Source organism: Eumetopias jubatus, unplaced genomic scaffold (genome assembly GCF_037043125.1).
Source record: "Eumetopias jubatus isolate StellerSeaLion01/CBP00866 unplaced genomic scaffold, mEumJub1_p1.0 scaffold_7, whole genome shotgun sequence".
Classification (NCBI taxonomy): Eukaryota; Metazoa; Chordata; class Mammalia; order Carnivora; family Otariidae; genus Eumetopias; species Eumetopias jubatus.
This window is the reverse complement of record NW_028274813.1, coordinates 122,038,492-122,063,720: the sequence shown is the minus strand read 5'-3', so window position 1 is coordinate 122,063,720 and position 25,229 is coordinate 122,038,492. Positions and strand designations below refer to the sequence as shown.

At 49.1% G+C, this 25,229-nt stretch overlaps 1 protein-coding gene across 5 annotated transcripts in view; it reads left to right on the top strand.

Annotated features, from left to right (window-relative positions):
• The window catches only part of ZNF592 (zinc finger protein 592), a 46,273-nt gene that overhangs the window by 18,398 nt on the left and 2,646 nt on the right, over nucleotides 1-25,229 (top strand). For 4 of the 5 annotated variants that reach the window (XM_088024929.1, XM_088024928.1, XM_088024927.1 and 1 more), the window contains 7 exons: nucleotides 7,196-9,458; nucleotides 16,658-16,836; nucleotides 23,017-23,193; nucleotides 23,445-23,604; nucleotides 23,718-24,005; nucleotides 24,226-24,338; nucleotides 25,015-25,150. In XM_088024929.1, coding sequence (XP_087881055.1) covers nucleotides 7,215-9,458; nucleotides 16,658-16,836; nucleotides 23,017-23,193; nucleotides 23,445-23,604; nucleotides 23,718-24,005; nucleotides 24,226-24,338; nucleotides 25,015-25,150 — 3,297 coding nt within the window. In that variant the 5' untranslated portion in view covers nucleotides 7,196-7,214. Of the gene's footprint in view, nucleotides 1-7,195; nucleotides 9,459-16,657; nucleotides 16,837-23,016; nucleotides 23,194-23,444; nucleotides 23,605-23,691; nucleotides 24,006-24,225; nucleotides 24,339-25,014; nucleotides 25,151-25,229 lie in introns of those variants that run through there. The other variant, XM_088024930.1, reaches the window with a different exon arrangement.

Here is a 25,229-nt window from a genome sequence, read left to right as displayed (position 1 = left end):
CATAGGTTTAGTGACAATTCCTTGTTCTTAGTTCCTCAGAGCCTTTTTTTTTTTTTTAATTTCTAGATTCAAACAAGTGTGGATGTTACTACATTTATATATTTTACCTGTAACAACTTCAGTGTATTTTCTTTTTTTAAAGATCTATTTGAGAGAGAGAGAGAGAGAGAGAGAGAGCGCATGAGCAGGCAGGGGAGGGGGGCGGGGGCAGAGGGAGAAGCAGACTCCCCGCTGAGCAGGGAGCCTGATGTGGGGCTCGATCCCAGGACCCCGGGATCATGACCTGAGCCGAAGGCAGATGCTTAACTGACTGAGCCGCCCAGGCGCCCGTTCAGTGTATTTTCTGACGGGTAAAGTTATCTCTTACTTGTCTACCTTTATTTCAAACTTCAGAATTCTTCCCTTTCCTCTCTAGTATTTTGAGGTGTGAGGTGTGATGAACAAATGTACATGTCAGTTATCCTCTCCCTCTCCCCTAAACCTTCATCTCTCCAGAATAAAAGAATTCTAATTTTTAAGTTCTTATTAGAAAGCTCTTCCGTCTACTTTATAACTTCAGTCTTATTTGTTAGGACCTCTTCCTATGCTGCTATGTCTTCCTTAAGGTGCAGGGAACCAAAACTGAACAACACATCCTGCTGTGGACACGGGGTGGTTTTGAGTAAGGGCAGGATCACAAGTTGTATTTCATTTCCAGTATTATTTCAGATAATGCCCAGTGTTTTCTGGGCCTTTTGTGATGAAACATGCAACGTTGGCTGATGGCCAAGCCTCTTTACTGAACAGCGTAGCTGAGAACCCATTATTCTAAAAGTGTCATTAGGGTTGCTTTTCCCTCAATGTTCCTTCACATTGGCCTCCACTGATGCTCCTTTACCATAATTTCACCCATTCATGTAGCCTCCTGAGAACTCGTTGTCTTTTAGTTTTGCATTTTGATTTCTGCAGTAGTTTTAAGACCATTTGCAGTCTTGAAGGTTTCACTTTATTGCTTGATGGTATGTTTATTGAGTACCTCATGGAGAATGCAGTGATGAATGAGACAGACAAGCCTCTTCCCTCATGAAGCTTACAGCCTAATATTCTGCTAGATCATTGGTTCTCAAGGCACCTCCTTTTTAAATTAGTTTTTTCGCAGGCCCTCCTTCAGTAGTGCTATGTATGTATGTATGTAATACATATATATGGATGTATTTATTATGTATTACATATGTATATATTAACTGACTGAGACACCCAGGCACCCCAGTATTGGTGGTTTTTGTTTTGTTTTCTGAGAAGGTGGGGGAGGATCAGAGGGAGAGGGAGAGAGAGAATCCCAAGCAGGCTCCTTGCCCAGCTTGGAGCCCCATGCGGGGCTTGATCCCACAACCCTGAGATCATTACGCTCGCTGAAATTAAGAACTGGATGCTCAACTGACTGAGCCACCCAGGTGTCCCAGTAGTGGTGTTTTTAATGGCTGGTCATCAGGATCACATATGTGGATACAGTTGGGTCCTCTTGTGGGAGGGCAGCTACCATTCTAGGTACTTTATGAAAGTATTAAGCTCAAGTCCAGAACTGGTCCGTGGGTTTAAAACTCTGCTGTTCATGGTTCCCCACAGATGATAATCACACTCTCTCTCTCTCTCTCACACACACACACACACACACACACACACACACACACAACGTGCATTCACTGAAGTTGTAGGGAACTCAATTTTTTTTAAAATTGTTTTTTGGTGGAATTTTGACATTTAGAATCTGTGGAGATTCTGCCTACTAGTTCTACCATAATCCTCTTGTTCCTACCCCCTCGAAGAATTCTCACGGGCTAATCAGGCCTGATGAGATCCTTTCAGAACTAAGGTGCTCCCTCTACCTCATCTGTTGACATGTTTACTTAAGTGTTTGATAACATTTCTTGGGCAAGTAGTAGATCCTGTAGTAAACAATAGGGATCGATCTATCTGTCTATCTATCTGTCTGTCTGTTTTCAGTGTCCAGATCTCCCTGCAGAGAAGCTCATCAGGAGAGGGCACAGCGCCACCTGTCAGCCCTGGTGCCGCTCCCCGCGCCTGGGGGGCAGCATAGGTGGTAGCAGGGGTCGCCCAGGCCACAGGGACGGGGGTGCTGCCTTGCCCAGCGACTAGGTGCCTCCAGATCACTTGCTGAGCTCACCATGCCTGGACCTCGTCTGCTCAGATGCTTCAGGGTGCGCTCTGCTGATGCTCTGCAGGGCGAGCCGGCTTTCTAGGCTGGTCTTCGTGGACACAGGGCAGAGGCCAGACCCAGGCTCTGGTCCCAGATGCTGTCCCCTGGCAAAATGGGCAGCGCGGTGTGAGGTGTGCGCTTCCCAGCCTGCAACAGGTTGCAGACACTGGCGTGCTGAAGCTTTTTATTTTGACTACACTTTTTATGCCAGTTAAGTTAGTTCACTGATTTTCTAGCTGGTGGTCCCCTGCTGACTCATGCCAGATGTGCTTTAAGAATCTCATATTAGTGATGTTTGGAGTCCTCTGTAAAAAGCTTCTCAAATGTTTTTGGCCTTCCTAATTTCTTTTTCTTCTTTTTCTGTATTAAAAATATAATTTAATAAAATTATATAAGCAGTACAACTTGAAATAAATAGTTTGAATAGTTTGAAAATGCAGATAAACAAAAGAAAGAAAATAATCTCATCTGTTGAGATACTTTTAAGATTTTAGAGTGTTCCTCTAGCCCTTTTCATAAACGCTGTATATAATAAAAATCTTTTGTTTTAAACAGAAATTGTACTGTATATATACTACAGTATCCCCCCCCCCACTTTGTATCTGGAGCATTTCTCATAGCTGTAAATATTGTGCTACAGTGATGTCTAGTATTTAATTGTGTTAATATACTATAATTTATTGAACCAATTTTCTCTTGTTGGAACTTTGGTTGTGGCTCATTTTTTGTTATGAAATAATGTTATAAATAATTCTGCAGTGATTATCTTTGTCACATGCATCTGTATTTCCTTAGGATAAGTTTCTGGAAGTGGAGTTATTGGGCCTTATGTATGCATTGCTAAATTGCTCTTAAGACAGGGTTCATCAATTTATACTACCTTCAAAATGCTTACTTTGCAGGGGCGCCTGGGTGGCGCATCAGTTAGGCGTCTGACTCTTGATCTCAGCTCAGGTCTTGATCTGAGGGCTGTGAGTTTGAGCCCTGCCTTGGGCTCCATGCTGGGCATGGAGCCTACTTAAAAAAAAGAAAGAAAGAAATGGAATGCTTACTTTGCCACATCTCTGCCAATACCAGGAATTATTATTATTTTTAAAAGATTTTATTTATTTATTTGAGAGAGAGCACGAGAGAGAGAGAGAGAGAGAGCGAGTGAGCACGGGAGCACAAGCAGGGGGAGTGGCAGACGGAGGAGCAGACTCCCCGCTGAGCAGGGAGCTCCATGTGGGACTCCCATCCCAGGTGCCAAAGGCAGACGCTTAACTGACTGAGCCACCCAGGTGCCCCCAGGAATTATTTTTTGAAAACCTTGGTCAATTCAGTAAGCCCCAAATGGCTTCTCATTATTTTAATTTGTATTTCTCTAATTTCTTGTGAGGTAGCAACTTTTTTTTAACGTATTCACTGTCGACTTGTGTTTCTTTTTTTAATTGTGTGCTGGCCACTTTTGCTCATTTTCCTAATGGGCTGCTTATCTTTTACTTCCTGCTTCGTAAGGGCCTTCTCTAGAGTGAAGACATTAATGGGAGGAACTGTCACGTTGCAGATACTTCTGTTGGTTTGTTGTTTGCGTTTTAACTCTGTGCTGGCAGGTTTTTGATGACTAGGACTTTTTATTGGTGGTCTTTTTCTGTACAGTTTCTTCCTTTGCTTTTATAACGGTACATTTTGGTTAATTTCTCTTTTCTACTTATAAGCCATGTGATACAAGGTTTAGAGCAAGGTTTAAAGAAATACAAGCAAGTACACCACGAGTCCCTTATTCACAGCTATTGATTGCTGCTGTATGAGTAAACAGAAAATAGGACTTGCTCTTTGGCTTTTAAAAGTGTCAGCTTTGGTATTTAAGATCCAAAGGTTAAGAGAGGTTTTTCCTGCTGCTGATGTTGAGCTGCCACAGCATTCCCCTGCTCTGATTTTCCTAGCAAAACATATCTTGCCTTCTCGCGAACCATTCTCAGCCAAGCCCCGAGATTTCCCTGTGTGGAGAGCGTTACTTTCTTCTGCTGTCCTTCGTCTCCGCGGTGAGCTCCCGGGACTTCACGTTAGGCGGTAGGAGATGCTCGCTAACCCTGGCGCTCCCCGCCACCTACTGCCTCTCCTCCCTCACCAGCTTTTCTCAGCCCCTTGAAGAGACCAATCCATTCTGCCCTTCTCCCTCAATCATCCCCCCCCCCCCCCGCAGATTGTAAAAAAAGGGGGGAAGAGGGAAAGAAAGAAACTTACACAGCAGGTATCGCAGAGGCATTTCCTTCTAGTTAGGATCAGCCTGCCTAGTGGTTTACTTGGCTCTCCCGGATAGCCAGCATGTTCCTCTTGCTTATGGGCCCCTGTTTCTAGGAGGCAGTCATTTGTGTCCAGGAACTTGACAACTTGACATCTCATTTTAAAGAGGTATTCTGCCAATTGTATTTAGTTTAGATAATTGGTATTTCACTTTGCAATTCTCTACCATAATTAGCTATATTCCCAGTGGTGGGTATTTTTCATTTTCTGTGAGACCTCTTAAGCAGGCAGATGTGTTTTGTTGGGGGTTGGAAGGGGGGCAAGAAACCAAACCTGCAAGCCTGTTGATCCCAGGGGTTGGTAACAGATATACCTCCGCTATACCACCTGCTCCCCTGTGGTTCTTTTTTTAAATTTTTTAGAAGATTTATTTATTTGAGAGAGAGAGAACCACGAGTGGGGAGAGGGGCAGAGGGAGAGGGAGAGAGAATTTTCAAGCAGACTGCCTGCTAAGTGCAGAGCCTGACGCAGGGCTGGATCCCAGGACCCTGAGATCGTGACTGGAGCCTAAATCAAGTCAAATGCTCAACTGATTAGGCCATCCAGGTGCCTCTCCCCTGTGGTTCTAAGTGGTCCCCACCCCCTTTATTTATCCTTTTTAAACTTATAAAAGCAATCTATCAGCACAAAAAGAGCCTTGGAAAAAATAACCCACTGGTAATCCCACCACCCTGCATAATTATCTTTCTTTTAATCTCGGCTCAAATGCATACTTAGTTTTACATTGTTCTAGTCTGACAATGTTTTTTTGTATTAGTTTTTTTTAACTAAACACTATAAGTGATTTTTTTTTTTTTAAGATTTTTAGTTTTGGGGGCGCCTGGATGGCTCAGTTGGTTAAGCATCTGCTTTCGGCTCAGGTCATGATCTCGGGGTCCTGGGATCGAGTCCTGCTTCGGGCTCCCTGCTCAGCTGGGAGTCTGCTTCTTCCTCTGCCTCTCCCTTCCTCCTGCTCGTGCTATTGCTCTCTCTCTCAAATAAGTAAATAAAATCTTTTTAAAAAAGGAAATTATTAAAAAAAGATTTTTTATTTTTAAGTAAACTCTACCCCAGCATGGGGCTGAAACTCAACAACCCCAAGAGCAAGAGTTGCATGCTCTGCTGACAGCCAGCCAGGTGCCTTAGCACTATAAGTAATTTTCCATATTGCTGTGTAAATGTCGTAGTTAGGATTTTTAATGGCCGCCTGATAGTCTATCAATTATTTAATTATTCTCTGTTCTTGGACATTTAGATTGTGTGTTTATCTGTCTCTTTTGTGTTGTTTTTTTTTTTTTTTTTTTAAAGATTTTATTTATTTATTTGACAGAGAGAGACACAGCGAGAGAGGGAACACGAGCAGGGGGAGCGGGAGAGGGAGAAGCAGGCTTCCCGTGGAGCAGGGATCCTGATGTGGGGCTCGATCCCAGGACCCTGGGATCATGACCTGAGCCGAAGGCAGACACTTAACGACTGAGCCACCCAGGCGCCCCTCTTTTGTGTTGTTTTAATAATGCTGTATACTTTTGTGTATAGCTTTTGGGGGTTTTTGTTCTTAGGATAAGAACATTGGCCTTGGGGTTCCTGGCCCTGAGGATTTGCCACATGTCTGGTTCTGTGGGGCCGCTGTACTGCTTTCTGAAAGAGTAGTGTCATTCTGCACCCAGACAGGTTTTCAGTATAAGTGTGGGGCAACAAATATGCAAGCAAGTGAGGCTCTGGGATGCTGAAGCAGATGGAGGATTTGTGGCTGAACAAGGGAGGTGGTGGGTTTTTCTTCCTCTTTCCAGCAGGTTGGAGCCAGCTAGCTGAGGGTTAACAGTGATTTCCTGATGGGAGGTCTCTTTCCTAGGACCTTGGCTTTCCTCTGTCACCGTAGTGCTGTTGTTCTTCTCCAGAGCATGAAGGAAACAGCTGGGGTTTCTTTTCTTTGTCTATTAAGTTAAAATAAAATTTGGGGTTTCCCTGACGCTGTTCCCTGGCCCATTTGATAACCATGTGGGGCTTTGAGAGTTGCTCTGCCCCTCACATTTAGTGAACCATTTGCTAGCCAGGAACAGTTTTAGGTGAAAATGAAGGAATCAAGCAGACACTGACGAGAGGAAAAAAAGGCCTAGGAGATGATATAATTTGCTGGAGTTTATTTATGAGACAGTTAGCATAAATCCTGGTAATAGCAAATCATCTTGGATTTGGTTGAATTCATCCAGCAAAAAACCAAAATTACAAAGTTAATGATTAAATACTAGGAGTTAAATTAGAATTTATAGCCATGTCTCATCTATGAATCAGAAGTTTTCTGAAGAAAAGAGGTGCTGAGCCATGCTTGTTTTGTTTTTATTTTTTTATTTTTTGAAGGTCTCAGTGATTGGTTTTTTTGCTAGTACATGTGATTAGGGAGTGTTGATAGCCTCTGAGAAATTGAGGGAGTGTGATATGAGTGCTCTCTCTTTTTGGCCATGCAACCAGCCAGGAATTTCCAGGTACTGATGTTTAGGACTGGCCAGGCGGGCTTGTCACTGCATATAAACTTCTCTTTCCACCCCTCCCCCAGTGTCCCCAGCATTTTGGAAACCTGTTGGGGTAAAAGTCAGGTCTGTGACTTCCCAGAGTCTGGGGGGTTTCGTGTATGTGCATCCTGGCTGTGTGTGTGTGTTAGTGTGCTGAAGATGGTGCTGGACGGAGTCCGGTGGGGTCCTGGGGATCACTGATTCTGTTCTGTTTCTGTTGTAGCCCTTGCCAGCATCCAGCCATGGGGGATATGAAAACTCCAGATTTTGATGACCTTCTGGCTGCCTTTGACATCCCAGACCCCACTAGCCTCGATGCCAAGGAGGCCATCCAGACCCCCAGTGAGGAGAATGAGAGTCCCCTCAAACCTCCAGGCATGTGCATGGATGAGAGTGTGTCCTTGTCTCACTCAGGATCATCCTCAGATGTCCCGGCCGTGAGTGTCATTGTCAAGAACACAAGCCGCCAGGAGTCCTTTGAAGCAGAGAAAGACCACATCGCTCCCAGCCTCCTACACAATGGATTTCGGGGCTCGGACCTGCCTCCAGATCCCCACAACCTGGGCCACAACTGTGGGAAGTTTGATTCCACTTTCATGAACGGAGACAGTGCCAGGAGTTTCCCTGGCAAGCTAGAACCTTCCAAGTCAGAGCCGTTACCGACCTTTAACCAGTTCAGTCCAATCTCTAGCCCAGAACCCGAGGATGCCATCAAAGATAATGGGTTTGGAATGAAGCCCAAGCACTCTGACAGTTATTTTCCACCCCCTCCTGGGTGTGGGCCTGTGGGGGGCCCAGTCCTGGAGGCTCTGGCTAAGTTTCCAGTCCCAGAGCTCCATATGTTTGATCACTTCTGTAAGAAGGAGCCCAAGCCAGAACCTCTGCCCTTGGGGAGTCAACAGGAACACGAGCGAGGTGGGCAGAAGGTGGGGGAGCCTCACAAGGAGCTGGATGCCAGTCGATTCTTTGGGGAAGCTTTGGAATTCAACAGCCACCCCAGCAACAGTATTGGAGAGCCGAAGGGGCTTGCCCTGGAACTTGGCACTTGCTCGTCAGTCCCCCCTAGGCAGCGTCTGAAGCCAGCTCACTCCAAGCTTTCCTCTTGTGTTGCAGCCTTGGTGGCCCTGCAGGCCAAAAGAGTGGCCAGTGTCACCAAGGAGGATCAACCTGGCCACGCAAAGGACCCCTCAGGGCCCACTAAAGAGGGCTCCAAAGGTAGCCCCAAAATGCCCAAGTCACCAAAGAGTCCCCGGAGCCCTCTGGAGGCCACTAGAAAGAATATCAAGCCATCGGACAGCCCTCGGAGCATCTGCAGCGACAGCAGTGGCAAAGGCTCCCCTTCAGTGGCTGCCAGCTCCCCACCAGCAATCCCCAAAGTCAGAATCAAAACCATTAAGACGTCATCGGGGGAAATCAAACGGACCGTCACGAGGATCCTGCCAGACCCTGACGATCCCAGTAAGTCCCCCGTTGGATCACCTCTGGGGAGTGCCATTGCCGAGGCCCCCAGCGAGGCGCCGGAGGACGAGGTCACCGCCTTGCCGACTGTGGCGCCCTCTCCTGAGGTGGGCACAAATTCCGGGAGCCCCCAGGGTGACAAGAAAGGGGATGAGAGCACCCCGAAGGCCGGTGAATCGGCGTCTCCGTGCGGCAGCTCCGGGCCCCGGGTCCCAAAGGGGGCTGCCGCCGGTGCGCAGAGCGGCAAGAAGCAACAGCAGAGCACTGCGCTGCAGGCGTCCGCCCTGGCCCCCGCCACCCTCCTGCCCAAGGCCGTGCACCTGGCCAACCTGAACCTCGTCCCCCACAGCGTCGCCGCTTCCGTGACGGCCAAGTCCTCGGCGCAGCGGCGGAGTCAGCCGCAGCTCCCACAGATGTCGGTTCCCCTGGTCCACCAGGTGAGGAAGGCCGCCCCGCTGGTGGTGGAGGTCTTCAACAAGGTCCTCCACAGCTCCAACCCCGTGCCCCTCTACGCGCCAAATCTCAGCCCCCCCGCCGACAGCAGGATCCACGTGCCGGCCAGTGGCTACTGCTGCCTGGAGTGTGGGGACGCGTTCGCCTTAGAGAAGAGCCTGAGCCAGCACTACGGCCGGCGGAGCGTCCACATCGAGGTGCTGTGCACGCTGTGCTCGCAGACGCTGCTCTTCTTCAACAAGTGCAGCCTGCTCCGGCACGCCCGCGACCACAAGAGCAAGGGGCTGGTCATGCAGTGCTCGCAGCTGCTCGTGAAGCCCATCTCCGTGGACCAGATGTTTGTGTCGGCCCCCGCCAGCTCCCCGGCACCAGCGGCCCCAGCGCCCCCCGCCTCCCCCAAGCCCGGCCTCACTGCGGCCACTGCCAGCCCAACCCTCCCGGCCTTGCCGCTCTACCCGGACCCCGTGAGGCTCATCCGGCACGGAATCAAGTGTCTCGAATGTCACAGGCAGATACGCGACTACATGGCTATGGCTGCCCATTTCCAGAGGACGGCGGAGGAAACCGAGGGGCTGGTAAGCAGACCCTTCCTGCGATGGCTGTCAGCCCCCGGGTTTGCGCCAGCTCCATGATTGGGCATGGAGGAAAGCTCCCTGATGTGGGGGCGTCTAATGAGTCTTAGAAGAAGACGCCTGGCTTGATGGTTCGTGACCCTCCGGAGTGCAGAGTGCTTGGTGTTTACTGGGGAAAGGGTCCTGCCCCCCCCCCCCCTCCCCACCACGGGCGCCTCTGAAGATTTACCCGCCGCCGCCGCCGCCGTGCCTGTGGCCACGCCCCTCGTTCCGCTGAGCTCGCTCCCGCTCCCGGGCGGGCGGGGCCCCCTGTCCGGCCTGGGCCGGTGTCTGCTGGGCCGCCTCCGGGTCTCTGGGAGGCGCCGGCACGGGCTTCGCACAGGCCCAGAGAACCGGGGAGGGGGGGCTGGGAGCCGAGGTAGGTGTGTCACCGCTCCGCACTTCAGCGTGTGCTCTCAGAACCGGGTGTGTACGGCGTTGTTCCCCGCGGGGAGACTGCGGTAGGGCCAAGGCAGGGCTGAGGAAGGAGAGCAGACAGGCCTGCAGGCCGTGGCGGAGGCTTTGGGGGCCTCTTTCGGCTGCCTTCCCGCCATTCTATGAAGGCGGCCACGCTTATCTGCTTGTTCCGATTCCTGGTTACGCTGATGAGATTGGTTTTTGTTTTTTTTGAAGACAGTCTGTGCTGAACAGACCCTTTGGCACCCTCCGTGTCGGTGGCTGTCTGTACTCGCCAGGTCCTGTGAAAGTAGGCTTCCAGACATGCCTCCAGAAGGTTCTCTCCTTCCTCCTCCAGGTGACTCTCTTCACATCCCCGACAAGCGCGCCCCCCTCCCTGAACCTCCCTAAAGCCAGGGCTGCAGAGGCCTGGGAGGAAAGCAGAGCAGCTTTTTACTTGAGTGCAGCAGGGGCCTGCATCCCTGTCTGTGGCCGAGGAGCTTTGCGCCAGTGGCCCGAGTGCGCGCGCATGCGCGGTGTGGAGGGAGGCTCCCTTGTCGGGCCCAGGGGTGCGGGGGGGGGGGGGGTCGCACTGCTGCTCCAGGGGCTCCCGTGGCTCAGCCCAGGCAGGGCTCACCACTCACTGCTACAGGGTGAGGCCGACTAAGTTTGGGGCTGAAAGGCTTGTAGACGTGGTTGCACAGAGTGCCTTGGAGGGACTACCTCACCGTGACTCTGACTCGTGACTCCTCGGGGGCAGAGGGCAGGTGCCAGGTGCCGAGTGTCTGGGACATTTGAGTTGGACCTGCAAGAAAAGTTGGGGGAGGGGGGAGGGTGTTCCAGGTATAGGGAACAGAGGTGCGGGAAAGTGCAGAGTGCATTTGAGGAGGGGAGTTGTGGAGCCTGGGGAGTGTTGGGGTGGAGACACGAGGTGGAGTTTGGTGGCTTGTGGTCCTTCTGTGAGGTGCTGTAGGCTCACTGTCCCCTCCCATCTTCGCCTTCTCTCCTCAGTTTATATTGTTTCTTATGAGTCAGATGGAGTGTGGCGACCCTGGCCCTTTGCTCTGGGGCTTCAGTCTTCTTGCTGTCCCCCACATAGCTGTGCCCGCATAGCTGACCACTTCTTCCAGGTCATGTGATCAGAACCGTTGTCAGCAGAGGTCTCATGCTTGGTGTTTTTCCACTGTTCCTCACCTGCCTTCTAAAATCTGAGCCCTCAGAGGTTGGGGTGTAGGATCCCCAGCTGACACCCCCCCATCCTGCATCTTCTCCTCTAGTGGGAGCTGGGCCCCCGGACAGGAAAGGGAGAGGGGACCTAGGAGGGCTGTCAGGCTTCTCAGCCCAGTGCAGATCCCGCACAAAATCTCCTGCCAACAAATGTGATCTCAGAGTCTCGGGGAAAGGACAAGGTTTGAGGTCTGGAGTCAAAACCTAACCTTGCTGGCTGGTGGACTTGAGTTTCCTGAGACAATACCCAGGCTTCAGGCCATATGCAGGGAAGGGTGTAGAGGGATGGAGCCGGGCAGGGCTTCACTCTAGTTGGTGTAGGGGCTGCAGGGGAGCACGCGCAGAGCCCGTGCAGGCCTTCCGACTTCTCCCCTGTGGTGGATACCCCTACCCCTGCAGGGGCTGGAGGGGGGCCCTTCCTGCATCCCCAGCTACCTTGTTGGGATGTTGTCAGCACAGACAGTTTCTTCTTGGTCTTATGCTTTTATTTAACTATAATGTCCTTGTCACATCCAACAAAAGGAACACTTGCTTAATGTTATCTAGTACAAGTCCATATACAAGTTTTCCTTTCATGTCAAAAATGGTCTTTTTATAGTTGGGCTTGTTTTGAATCAGGATCCAAATATGGACCACATGTTAGCATTTGTTTTTGTCTTTGAATTTCTCAGTCTAGAACAGTACCACTCCCCACTCTGCCCCACCAGGTCCTCCACTTTGTTTTTCATAGCATTGATTTGTTGAAGACACTGGTTCATGCGTCCTGAGAATTTCCCAGGATGATTATGGGTTTGACTGATGCTTCCTTATACAATTAATTCATTCTTCAATACCCTGTATTTTATCTGTCGACCAGAAATTGGCAGTAAAGACTGGAAATAGGCAGGTTTGCAGAGGGGAATATCATGTTCTTCATATTTCATGACTTCAGGGAGGCACAGAGTCCTTGATTGTCTCAGTTTTTTTTTTTTAAGATTTTTTTTTTTTTTTTTTTTTAACAGAGAGCACAAGCAGGGGGAGTGGCAGGCAGAGGGAGAGCAGGGAGCCCAATGTGGGACTCCATCCCAGGGCCCTGGGATCGTGACCCGAGCCAAAGGCAGATGTTTAACTGGCGGAGCCAATCAGGCATCCCAGATTGTCTCAGTTTTAGATACTAAGCACGATCGGTATGTTTAGGTGGGGATGTTCTGATCCCTTCGTTGTAAAGTTCCCTTTTACCTAATTATTTTAATATTCGTTAATAATTGCTCCTTGAGTCAGTAATTTTATTAAGAGTTAAAGAAGGGTGTTTTGTAATTTTATAATTTCCCTCTCAGTTACTAGCTGGAGTTCTGTGTAAAATATCTTTCCTTCTTCGATGAGCACTATTTGGTAACTTTGAAATATAGTTTATGTTGGAAAATGGGATATATACTTAATTTATTTCCCTTGGTTGACAGTTTTTACAGTAGTGAGTTGATGTCCTAATAGTTTCACATAGTGTATTAAGAGTCCGTCCTCTATTACTTAAAAAAAAATTGTGGTAAAATACACGTAGCATAAAGTTAACCATCTTCACTATTTTTTAAGTGTGCAGTTCAGTAGCGTTAAGTACATTCACACAGTTGTGTAACCAATTTCCAGAACTCTTTTCATCTTGCAAAACTGAAACTCTATACCCATTAAATAGCTCCCCACTCCCCCCGTTCCCGCTGGCCCTGGCAACCACCCTTCTGCTTTCTGTTTCTATGAATTTGACTCCATGTACCTCACATAGTGGAATCATACAGTACTTGTTTTTTTGTGACTGGCTTATTGCACTTGGGGCATAGTGTCCTCAAGGCTCACCTGTATTGTGGCACGTGACGGGATATCCTCCCTTTTCAAGGCTGAATAATATTCCGTTGCATGTTTGTACCACATTTTGTTTATCTACTCATCCGTTGATGGACACTAGGGTTGCTTCCACCCCTTGGGTATTGCTTGAATAACACTGCTGTGAACACAATGTACAAATATCTTTTAGAGACCCTACTTTCAATTCTTCCAGGTATGTACACAGAAGTGGAATGGTTAGATCATATGGTAACTCTATTTTTAATTTTTTGAGGAACCCCCCCAATGCTGTTTTCCACAGCCGTTGCACCATTTCACATTCCTGCCAACAGTGCACAAGGGTTCCAATTTCTCCACATCCTCGCCAACACCTGTCATTTTCTGTTTTGCCTGTCTGTCTGCTTGCCTCCGATGGTAGGCACCGTAATGGGCGTGAGGTGGCCTCCTCTGTTGCTCTTACAATGAACTCGTTGGTTTTCACATGTTTGGTATGTTGGGGTCAGTCGCTTTTCCATGGTCAGACTGTTTCGTCTTTGGTCGTGGAACTCTGTCAGGCTGGCTCCTACGTCCTGTGGACATGAACTCATGAAGCCTAAGAAGCTTCCTTACTTTCAGTCCCAACAGGATGTCCTGGGCACATTTCTTGTGCTAAATGTGGAATCAGCCATCCTTCTGAAGAGCCAGGTTTCTTGCAGTGAGGAATGGTATTTAGACGTCACATTCTGGGTACCAGAGTTGCTTGCTGGGTATATTTGCTACATGGCCTTTGCAGTGGCCAGGGCTGAGAAGTATATGTTTTTATTTATTTATTTATTTATTGAAAAGGTTTTATTTATTTAAGTAATCTCTACACTCAGTGTGGGGCTCGAAATCATGACCCTGAGATCAAGAGTTGCATGCTCTTCTGACTGAGCCAGCCAGGTGCCCCAAGAAGTATATGTATTTTTTTAGAAAAGATTTTATTTATTTATTTGAGAGAGAGAATGAGTGAGCAAGAGAGACCACAAGCAGGGGGAGAGAGAGAGATAGAAGCGGACTCCCTTGCTGAGCAGGGAGACGACATGGGGCTCGATCCCAGGACCCTGAGATCATGAGCTGAGCTGAAGGCAGACGCTTAACCAGCTGAGCCACCCAGGCGCCCCAGAAGTATATGTTTTTAAAAAGAAGAAAGAGGGGGTGGAGCACGTGACTCTTAATCTTGGGTTTGTGAGTTTGAGCCCCACATTAGGCGTGGAGCCTACTTTAAAAAAAAAAAGGAAGAAAAATCATGAGTTTATACTGGTATTCAAATGTAAAATTATGGAGTTTTTATGTAACTGATTTTATACTGAAAATCTTGGTTCCTAAGATTTTCCTACCACACATACATATATACACACAAATTTTGAAATATCAATACCAATATTATTTTTAACATTAGGACAACTACATAAAGTCGAGGGTATATTTGCAGTTCTTTCTGCTCTGAGATCACATTAAGGATGTATAAGTCAAAATACTGCATTTTAAAGGTCGCTGGGAACAAGGCTTTTTCCTATATGGTTATGTCACCAACTTGATACCTTGTTAGGTTAGTTTCTGTTCTTCAATTTTTAGGGAATGTTTTTATTTTTCTAGTTTAATTATATATATTTTTAAGATTTATTTATTTGAGAAAGAGAGCGAGAGTGTGCATGCACGTGCATGCCTTCGTGTGTGCTCGGGGGGAGGGACAGAGGGAGAGGGAAAGAGAGAATCTTAAACCGACTCCGTGCTGAGCTCTGAGCCCTATTCGGGGCTTGATCTCACAACCCCAAGATCACGACCCAAGCCCATACCAATAGTTGGGCACTTAACCAACTGCACCACCCAGGTGCCCCAATTTTATCTAGTTTTAAAACCTGGGGCCCAGGGGGTGCCTGGGTGACTCAGTCAGTTAAACCTCCGACTCTTGGTTTCAGCTCTGGTCATGATCTCAGGGTCGTGGGATTGAACCGTGCACGGGGCTCCATGCTGAGTGTGGAGTCTGCTGCTTCCCTCCTTCTGACCCCCCCCCCTTCCCCACCTCCTTCTCAAATAAATCTTAAAAAAACCTTGGACCTGGTGACAGGTGTTGGAATTAAAAAACAAAAACAACAAAAAACAAAACAACCTATGTAAAACATTTATGTGATTCCAAGCTTAAAACTACATGATAAGGGCCTCCCTGAAGTCTTGGAAATCCCTGTTGCTTTCGCTCTATTCCCTCCTGCCCCATAAGTGACCATTTCTGTTCACTTGTGGTTTACCTCTGCCTGGCTCCTGTTTTGCAAGTACGTGTGGGTGTGCCTGTGGGGAGGGGGGGTCATCCTTCCCCCTTTCTTACCGCTGTGCACCAAAAGTAGTATCTATATATAAAAAAGGCTTTTTATTATGGAATGTCCCAAACATATGTAAAAGTGGACAGAAAGGTATAACAAACCCTCCCTAAACAATTGCCAACTCCTGGCCCATCTCATTTTACGTATTTCCTCATTCATCCCTCCCAGCTCATGGATTATTTCTAAACAAATCCCAACATCACTGTATCTGTAATAGTTCAGTATGTATCTATAAAATATGAGGTTTTCCTCACAAAAAACGTGGATATAGTATCATCACATCTCAAAACTGATAATCACGATAATTTCTTATTATTATCAGACCTTAATACTAAGTGTCAAATGTCCCAATATCATTATCAAGTTGGTGTTCAAATATCTCTCTTTACAGTTGGCTTGCTTGAATCAGGGACCAAATAAGTACTATACATTGCAATGTGAAAATTTCTCTTGAACTTCTTTTAATCTGTAAGTTTCCTTTTTCTCTCTGTTTTTCCCTTGAAATCTATTTGTTGAGAAAAACAGGGCTGTATGTCCTGTAGAGGCTCCATGTTCTGGGTTTTGCTTTTCCTGTCCTCCCCAGCGACTTGTCCCTCTAAGCCACTCCTCTGGGCCCGGGTCAGTGGCCCCCACAGGGAAGCGTGAGCACAGTGGTCCCCTTTTGACTCAGAAGGGCCTGTGCTGATGTGGGCGCCTGTGCAGGCTGCTGCTCCCCCTGGGCTGTCTGCGCTTTGGGCTGCAGGACTTCTCCCGCTGGTTCTCTCTGAGTCTGGGAGTTAGGGAACTGTTGCCCGCTCTGCCCTTTTCTGTGGGCATGTGTGGTCAGCTGTGGCTCGGCACAGCCCCGAGTGGGCAGGCAGGGCTGAGGGCATGGACACTGGCAAGACCACTCAGTCCACCTGCCCTGGGGGCTTCTGAGGGCCAATCAGGTCTGCTCTGGAAGTCCCTAAGCCACTGGGCTAGAGGTGTCCAGCAGGATTTGCCTCTGCTGGGCGGGGGCAGAGGGCCTGGTGGGTCTGGCAGTGGAGTGGGGTCTGAGACTTGAAGAAGTGCCTTTGGCCTCTGGAAAGGAAAAGCTGGTCTGCTAAGCCTGAGGGAAAGAACACTCCCAGTCCTAGAAGCAGGACTGATCTTTGGAAATACAGCATCAGTCTGTCTCTGATGAATGAGGTGAGAGGCAAAGCTTGCTTGGGTGTATCAGTACTTTTAACAAGGCCTGGGGGTGCCGGGTATCCTGGGAGGGTGGACGAGAGCATGGTTGGGGGAGGGTAGTGGTGGCTATTCTGAACCCTGTTCTAGGAAGGCCAGACTGCTGCGGTTGGAGAGCCGAGAGCTCGCAGCACCTGTGGCACCTGCGTGACCTGCTTTCTTGGTGTTTTTTCCTAGACTTGCCAGGTGTGCCAGATGCTGCTGCCCAACCAGTGCAGCTTCTGCGCCCACCAGCGGATCCACGCCCACAAGTCCCCCTACTGCTGCCCGGAGTGTGGGGCCCTCTGTCGCTCTGCCTACTTCCAGACCCACGTGAAGGAAAACTGCTTGCACTATGCCCGCAAGGTGGGCTACAGGTGGGTGCTGCCTGGCGTGCTGTCCGGGGGCGGCCCAGTGGCTGGTCCTTTTCTTGGGCCAAACTCATTTCAGGATGAGCTTTGGTCTTAAGGGGCCTGGGCCCCAGCCCTAGTAAGACAGTAAGGTAGTTGGTATTTGGATAGGTGTTTTTATTTTTAGAGAACAAGAAGAGGAAGGGGGACAAGAATAAGGAGTTAAAAGAATTAAACATGAAAAAGTAGCTTTGAAGGGATGGTTTGGGGGGATTAGTTTGGTTTTTAAAAGTGTATAAAGTTAATCTGCTTACAGAGTTAACTGTGTTTGGCATATTAAATTTAAAGTACCATTACAATAATACATTTACTAATTGCAGTACTTTCAAATGTTCTCAATTTCCATTAACAACTGGAACTGCAAGGTGCAAAGGGCTTTAGTATCTTTACGTTGATGAATTTTTGTCCGTTTGTGAGAAACAAGCACAACCTGAAAATGGAAAAACGATCGGCCTCATAGTAAAACCAAGAAAACTATTTTAAACTGAGTCTCCTCCACATGTCAAATAAATGTAGGCAAGAAGTCATTTTCAGGAAAACGATCAAAATGGGGAGGAAAAGGCCCTCCCAAACACATTGATCTCTAACTTCTACAGCCACTCGGTGAGACCCCCTTTACTGATTTACTACAGTTGGGAGTTTCTATATCTTCTGATTTTTTTTTACGTTATCACTTTCACACCTGAAAATTAATTTTGTCCAAATTTAGTAAGGTTTTCTTCTCTTTAGTATTTAAAAAAAATACTGATTTAGTTCACTGAATCACTTTCTTTTCGAGTACCTATTATGATCTGTAGCGCTGTGCTGGACCCTCAGGATGCAAAGGGGATTGGGACAGAGCTGCCGCCGTCAGGGGCTTCAGTGTGGTGGGTCTTGGACTGCGAAAGTGACGGTAACACAGAGCAGTGAGCCCCACAGTAGGAGTGGTCAGGGAAGCTCACAGAGGAGTTAGTAGGTTTTCCAGCAAGCAAAAGAGGGAGAGCATGTCTGGCAAGGGTACAGGCAGGGATGCCAGTGCACACAAAAGGTTATAGGAATGATGAACATTTTGGGGGGGTGGGGAGATGAACTCGGGGTGGGGTGGGAAATGAGGCCAGGGCATCGGTAGGGCCAGGCCCAGGCGAGGCCTTATAGTCCTTGGCAGACACTTAGACTTTCTCCAGTGAACAGTGAGGGGCTCCAGATGGATTTGGAGCAGGGGAGTGTCTGGCTAGACCTGTGCTTCAGGAAGATGGCTCTGGGAAGCTGACGTGTGTTAGGAGAGAGTCCAGACTGGTGGGGAGGCGAGTGTGATGGTCCAGGTGAGAGGCTGGGGGCTCCAGCTGAGGCACGGCAGCTGTGGGGATGGAGAGAAGGTAGATCTGGGAGAGCTTTAGGGAGTAGAGGCATTAAAGCTTGATGGTAGCTCGAAGACGGGGTGGGGGGGTGGGGAGGGGCTGCGGGGACTCCCAGGCTTCTGTCCTGGTGTAAGCACTTCCAAATGCAGACTAGCTTCTTTTGCACGTTGTGGGAAATGGAGACCCTAAAGTGCAGGAAAAACAGAACAAACCAGAGATGGGTTATTCGAAGTCTTTGCCACTGGGTTGCAGAAGAGCATTGCTTGGCAGCATCCCAGGCCACTGTTTTTGTTGTGTTTTTAAGTAATCTCTACCCCCAACATGGGGCTCGAACCTACAACCCCGAGATCAAGAGTCGCAGGCTCCACCGACGGAGCCAGCTGGGTGCCCCCCTCCAGGCCACATTTTTAAGCCAAACAACCTGAACGTGTGTTTTTACAGTGTTGTGTAACATTTGAAAGTACCTTTCCAACTGTGACTTAAGCGTGTGCTGCTAGTTCCAAGATCAAGTCCAATCCACTAAAAATGCAAGCAGTACTTAAATTTTTATCTTTGAGTTTTGAATCCAAGGAATTTCCAATGACACAGATAGATTCATAGCATTTTTTTTGGTCTTGTTTTTTTTTTTAAGATTTTATTTATTTATTAGAGAGAGAGAGATCATGAGCAAGGGGGAGGGGTAGAGGGAGAAGCAGACTCCCCGCTGAGCAGGGACCCTGATGTGGGGCTCAACCCCAGGAACCCTGGGATCATGACTTGAGCTGAAGGAAGACGTTTAACCAACTGAGCCACCTAGGCACCTTGGCCTTTTAATTCAATATTTTATTTTACTTTCATCTGCAAGAATAAAAAGAAACATAGGGTCTCAAAAGCAATTCACTTTGTCAAGCCTTTTTTTTTTTTTAGGATTTATTTATTTGAGAGAGAGAGACAGAGGGAGCAGGGGGAGGGGCAACGGGAGAGGGAGAAGCAGATTACCCCCTAGGTGGGGAGCCGGATTTGGGGCTCGATCCCAGGACCCAGAGATCATGACCTGAGCTGAAATCAAGAGTTGGGCACTTAAGCAATTGAGCCACCCAGATGCCCCTGTCAAGCCTTTTTGTAAGGAATGTTAGAGAGAAGTGTAATGTGATTCAGCCAGAGGGCTTACTGGAGATCTTGACATTAAAATCTTCAGTGGCCTGTGGCTGAACCCAGAAGACAGATACACTAGTACAGTATTGGTTGTGCTTAAGATCTTCAGCTATTCACATATATTTTTTTGTATCAGCTTTATTTAGACACACAGCATACAGTCACCCATGTAATATGTACAATTCAGTGGTTTTTAGTGTATTTACAGAGTTCAGTCACCATAACCAATTTTAGAACATTTTCATCATTCCAAAAGAAACTCTATATTCATAACTCTTCCATTCCCCATCCCTCAGCTACTACTAATTTATTTTCTGCCTCATATATTTGCTGCTTTTGGACATTTCACAGGAATGGAATCATAGAATACGTAGTCTTAGCCAAGATTCATCGCCATTGTAATATGTCAGCATTTCACTCCTTTGTTACGGCTGAATGATATTCCCCTGTCTGTAGATACCACAGTTTGCTCAGCTGTTTACCAGTTGATAGACACTTGGGGTTCCACCTTTTGGCCGTTATGAATAATGCCCCCGATGAACATTCATCCATCAGTTGTGTGGACACATATTTTCCATTCTTTTTTTTTTTAAGATTTTATTTATTTATTTGAGAGAGAGAATGAGATAGAGAGAGAGAACGAGAGGGAAGAGGGTCAGAGGGAGAAGCAGACTCCCTGCTGAGCAGGGAGCCCGATGCGGGACTCGATCCTGGGACTCCAGGATCATGACCTGAGCCGAAGGCAGTCGCTTAACCAACTGAGCCACCCAGGCACCCTTTATTTTCCATTCTTTTGGGTAGATACTTGGGAGTAGAAGAGCTGGATCAGCTGGTAACTCTGTTTAACTTTTTGAGGAACTTGCCAGACTGTTTTCAAAAGTTGTTGTACCATTTCTATGTTCCTACCAGCAGGCGGATGAGATTTTTTATTTCTCTGCATCCTTGCCGGCATTGTTATTGTCTGACTTCTGCTGATGGCCATCTCTGGGGGGGGGCGGGGGAGTGGCGTCTTGTTACGGTTTTGATTTACATTTTCCCAATGGCTCACAGTATTGAGCATCTTTTATGTTCGGTATTTGTGTATCTTCTTTGGAGAAATGTCTGTTTGCCCAGTTTTGAATTGGGTTATTTATTATCTTACTATTGAGTTATAAGAGTTCCTTGTATATTCTGGATATAAGTCCCTGGTCAGATACATGATGTGCAAATACTTCCTCCCGTTCTGTGGGTATTCTATTTTTCAGGGAACTCTCAAAGTGTACCTATGCTCCGTTTCATTGAGATCTACTACAGTCTTTTTTTTTTTTAAAGATTTTATTTATTTATTTATTTGAGAGAGAGAGAATGAGAGAGACAGAGAGCACATGAGAGGGGGGAGGGTCAGTGGGAGAAGCAGACTCCCCGCTGAGCAGGGAGCCCGATGTGGGACCCGATCCCGGGACTCCAGGATCATGACCTGAGCCGAAGGCAGTCGCCCAACCAACTGAGCCACCCAGGCGCCCGTCTTCTACTACAGTCTTACAGTCTTATTTTGTTTTGTGTTATTTTTGCTTTTTTTGAAGACATAGTCAAAATACATCTTATATGTATGTATTTCATGTAAAATGTGTATATACATTATATATATTTCACAATTGTATAAGTTATTCTGATCTTTGTTGAAAATCTGGAGAGTGGCCAGTGATGTCATAAAGGAGCAAGTTTAGACTGTTCTTAGTGATATGTCATTTTTTTTATTATTTGTGATTATTAGGACAATTAAATATTTTACTACTCTGTCTTTTCTAAAACTTTACATATTTCATAGCATGTGATTCTATAATTGTGTATTTTCTCTTAAAAATTGGTAAAGAGTTGTGTCATGCGGTCAGATTTCTCTTCTGCAGGCTTTTTCATCAATTTGTAAACCATACTTGACTCGGTCTTTCACTGACTTGGTGTGTGTTCTTTTACCCCTTTATGTTCTCACTTTCCATGAGATTTCTTTGAAGAATGTCTCTTCAGTACGTAGAGTGGGTTTTTAGCCACAGTTTTGAAGAGTATATTTATATTGCCCCTGCTGAAGTTTGGTCAGACTGCACAAATAAGGCCACTTAAGATTCTTACACATATCAGGTGTACTTGACCACTTTGGATGAATTTGGAAATACGTGGATTTCATTTTCTCCTCACAATACGTTGTGGTGTAGAAGTACTTCCGTGTACTGGAGGTTGGTCACTATTTTGTCTAGCGGGAGAGAAAAGAAAATATAATTGAGTAGCTTGTATAGAAATTCTAAAGCATGTACAAATTTAGTAATGAGTACACATCAGAGGCCATTGCAGACAGCTTTCTGGTTCTGTGGGCTGCTCCTCGTAGCTAATTACGTTTGCAAAGGGGGTTCCATCTCCAACCCCCCACCCCCCAAATACACAGAAAAGGAGGAAAAACCAAAAAGGACCAGGTGGGATTCTGTGATGATGTAGGTGGACTGTGAAAACGGGCTCATGTAGTGAATAGAAGGGCTGTATTTGGGAGTCAAAGAATTTTTAAGTGAAGGCATGTCCTTTTTTTCAGGAAAGCAACAGCCTCTCGTGCTTACTGGGATGTCGGGGTTACGGGGTCAGGCCGTACTGCAACAAAAGGGAGCTCAAAGTTACCTCAAGGGGCATGGCTGGGCGCAGGGAAGGTGTTTTCTCACACAGGGGAGACGGGGGTATGTGTCTAGGCAGGAGGAAGAAACGAATGTGTGAGAGGGTCTAGGTCCTGGAGCGGCTGGAGGATGGCGTGGAGGTCACATAGGTTCACGGGACTGAGGAAAGGGAAGGCCAGATTTATGCAGGGGGCCTGAAGTTGATGGAAGAGTCCAGCATGCCTCAGTCTCAGGAAAAAATGGTCTAAGATAGTTCATACATGCTACAAATGATATATTCGCTAAACAAAGCTCGGAAAATACAACCCGGGGGAAAAAGAAGTAAAAAGTTATCCACGGTGCCACGAGGGAGGTGCTCCGACACTTAGGAGCTACATGGCCCAGAACGGTACCAGCCACGTCTGGCTGTTGAGCGCTCGACACGTGGCCAGTGTGACTGGCCATTGTAATTTATTAATTTAAATCTAAATTACCACGTGGCCAGGACAATACGGAACATACCTGCTGTCACCGCAAGTTCCCCTGGACGGTGCCCCTCGGGAGGATTCCTTCCGGGGCTTTGAGGCTGCGTGCTTTACTCCACCTGTGGCTTGGGCCAGCGCAGCGGTTCCCAACCGCACTTCGCACACAGTGGCCGTCCCCGCCCACTCACTCGCAGCCCGTGGGAAGGCACAGGGCCTCCGTGGCCGCCTCCTGAAATTTCCTCTTGGACCCCTGCAGTGGTGTCGCACTTCGGAGGGTTTTGTTTATGTCGTCTTGGAACCATTCCCCTCCCTCTCCATTCCCACCAGCTTCTCTCTGGCCAGCGAGGGGTGGGACAGGTTTCTTCCCCCTTCTCTCCCAGGTATCGCCTCGGGCTTGGGGGGCCCTGGTGACCTCACTGTGCCAGATGGCGGCAGACAGGCTCTCAGGACGTACGTGTGGAGGATGGAGGGGGAGAGAGGGCCCCCGAGATGGCTCTGTTCCTGCCCTCTGTCCCTCCTCTTCCAGCACTGCTTCTGGGTCTGACACGCCTCCCACACCCCACCACTCCTGTCATCCAGGTGCATCCACTGCGGGGTCGTCCATCTGACCTTGGCCTTGCTGAAAAGCCACATCCAGGAGCGACACTGCCAGGTTTTCCACAAATGTGCATTCTGCCCCATGGCCTTCAAGACTGCCAGCAGCACCGCGGACCACAGTGCCACTCAGCACCCCACCCAGCCTCACAGACCCTCCCAGTGAGTGAGCGCCAGGGCCCGAGCGGAGTGGCTTGGGTGTACCGGGGAAGGTGTTGGGACAGACCAGGGAGCTGCAGCAGGCGGCAGAGGTGCCTGGGGTACACTGAAGGCATCCTGAGGCAGGGGAGTAGCCACGTCGGCTTAGAGTGGTGCTTTCCCAAACCCGACCCTGGTTCAGAGAGAGCAGAGATGGGGTGGAGGTTCTGCGCACAGAGCCTGGCCACCTCACACCCAGGGCCTTGTTTCTCCAGGCTCATTTATAAGTGCTCCTGTGAAATGGTCTTCAACAAGAAGAGGCACATTCAGCAGCATTTTTACCAGAATGCCAGCAAGACGCAGGTGGGCGTCTTCAAGTGCCCTGAGTGCCCACTCTTGTTCCTGCAGAAGCCGGAATTGATGCAGCACGTCAAGGTGGGGTGCCCTGGGGAAGGAGGCTGGGGAGGAGGGCACGCGCCTCAGGCCGGGGGTCTGACTCTGTGCATCTTTCCCCTTGCCCAGTCAGTAATCGCTCTCCCCATCCCCAGAGCACCCACGGTGTTCCCCGAAACGTGGACGAGCTGTCAAGCCTCCAGTCTTCGTCGGACACGTCCTCAGGCCGCCCTGGCTCTCGAGTTCCCCCTGAGCCCCCAGCCACGAGCGTGGCTGCTCGGGGCAGCTCCCTGTCGTCTAGCCGCTGGGGCAGGCCCGAGGCCCATCGCAGGGCTGAGGCCAGGCCCCGGCTGAGGAGCACTGGCTGGGCCTGTCCGGAGTGCCAGGAGTGGGTCCCTGATCGGGAGAACTATGTGTCCCACATGAGGAAGAGCCACGGCCGGGTAAGTGTCCTCACGTGGTCACCACGCAGGGCCGGACTCTGGACTTCTGTCCTGTGGGCCAGAGCCCCCTCATGTGGCTGGCCCTCTTAAAGTTCCCGGGGCTTTGGGCAGGGTGGGTACCACAGATCCTGAGGTCTTTCCTCCTACGTCGCCCGAGGAGAAAGATCCGCCCGGAACGGCCTTATAGTTCTGATGCTTTGCCTCCTGTCATCGCCCGCAGACGTTGAAGCGGTACCCGTGTCGACAGTGTGAACAGTCCTTTCACACCCCCAACAGCCTGCGCAAACACATCCGCAACAACCATGACACAGTGAAGAAAGTCTATACTTGTGGGTGAGTGCCTGGAGGTGGGAGCCAGGAGGCCTGAAATTCAAAAAGACTGTCGCCGGCACCACTGGGGCTTTTCTCTGCTGTGAGATCGGGGGTCGGAAGCGAGAGAGAAGCGAGTTTCTCATGGAAAGATGCTCAGTCAGGAGGCAGGGCCGGTCGGGAACCAGCTTCTAGCCCCTGGTGGCCCCTGAGCCTCCCCCTCCCTACCTCCCCCACCCTGGGCCGCACTGCCGGTCAGCGCTACCAGCCCTGAGGTTTGGGAGGAGTGTGGTGATGGGACCATGTGCCCTGTCTGGCCGAGAGCCTTCGACATCATGTCTGTGCTTCAGACACACCCTGGCCTCTTCCTTGCTGACCGCCAGCCCAGCCCTTGGGCCTCTGGGCAGTGATACCAGGGAGCGGAGAGTGAGATCATGGCTCAGGGCCAGGACAAATATTCTGACTTGCTGTTGTCTGCCACCTTGGCTGGCTTGCCAGCTCCGTGTCTCCGGGGAGTGCCCAGCACTAGCCGGCCAGCCTGATGACCCCCCCCCCCCGCAGCCAGCTCTCCGCCTGCTCCAGACTCTCCCCGGGAGCCAGAAGCAGCGTGCACCTCGCCTCCCTGCCGGGTGCCTGCGGCCCCGCTGGGCTCCCTGGGGCCTTTCGTCTCAGACCCTGTCTTCGGGCTGTGCTCCCGCAGGTACTGCACAGAGGACAGCCCGAGCTTTCCTCGGCCCTCCCTCCTGGAGAGCCACATCAGCCTTATGCATGGTATCAGAAGCCCTGATTTGAGCCAGACGTCCAAAGTCAGACCTCCGGGCGGACATTCCCCTCAGGTGAGTGTGGGCCTGCCCCTGGAGCGGCCCACTCCGTGAGCCCCTTGAGCCGGCTACAGGGGGCCCATCTGTGATGGCC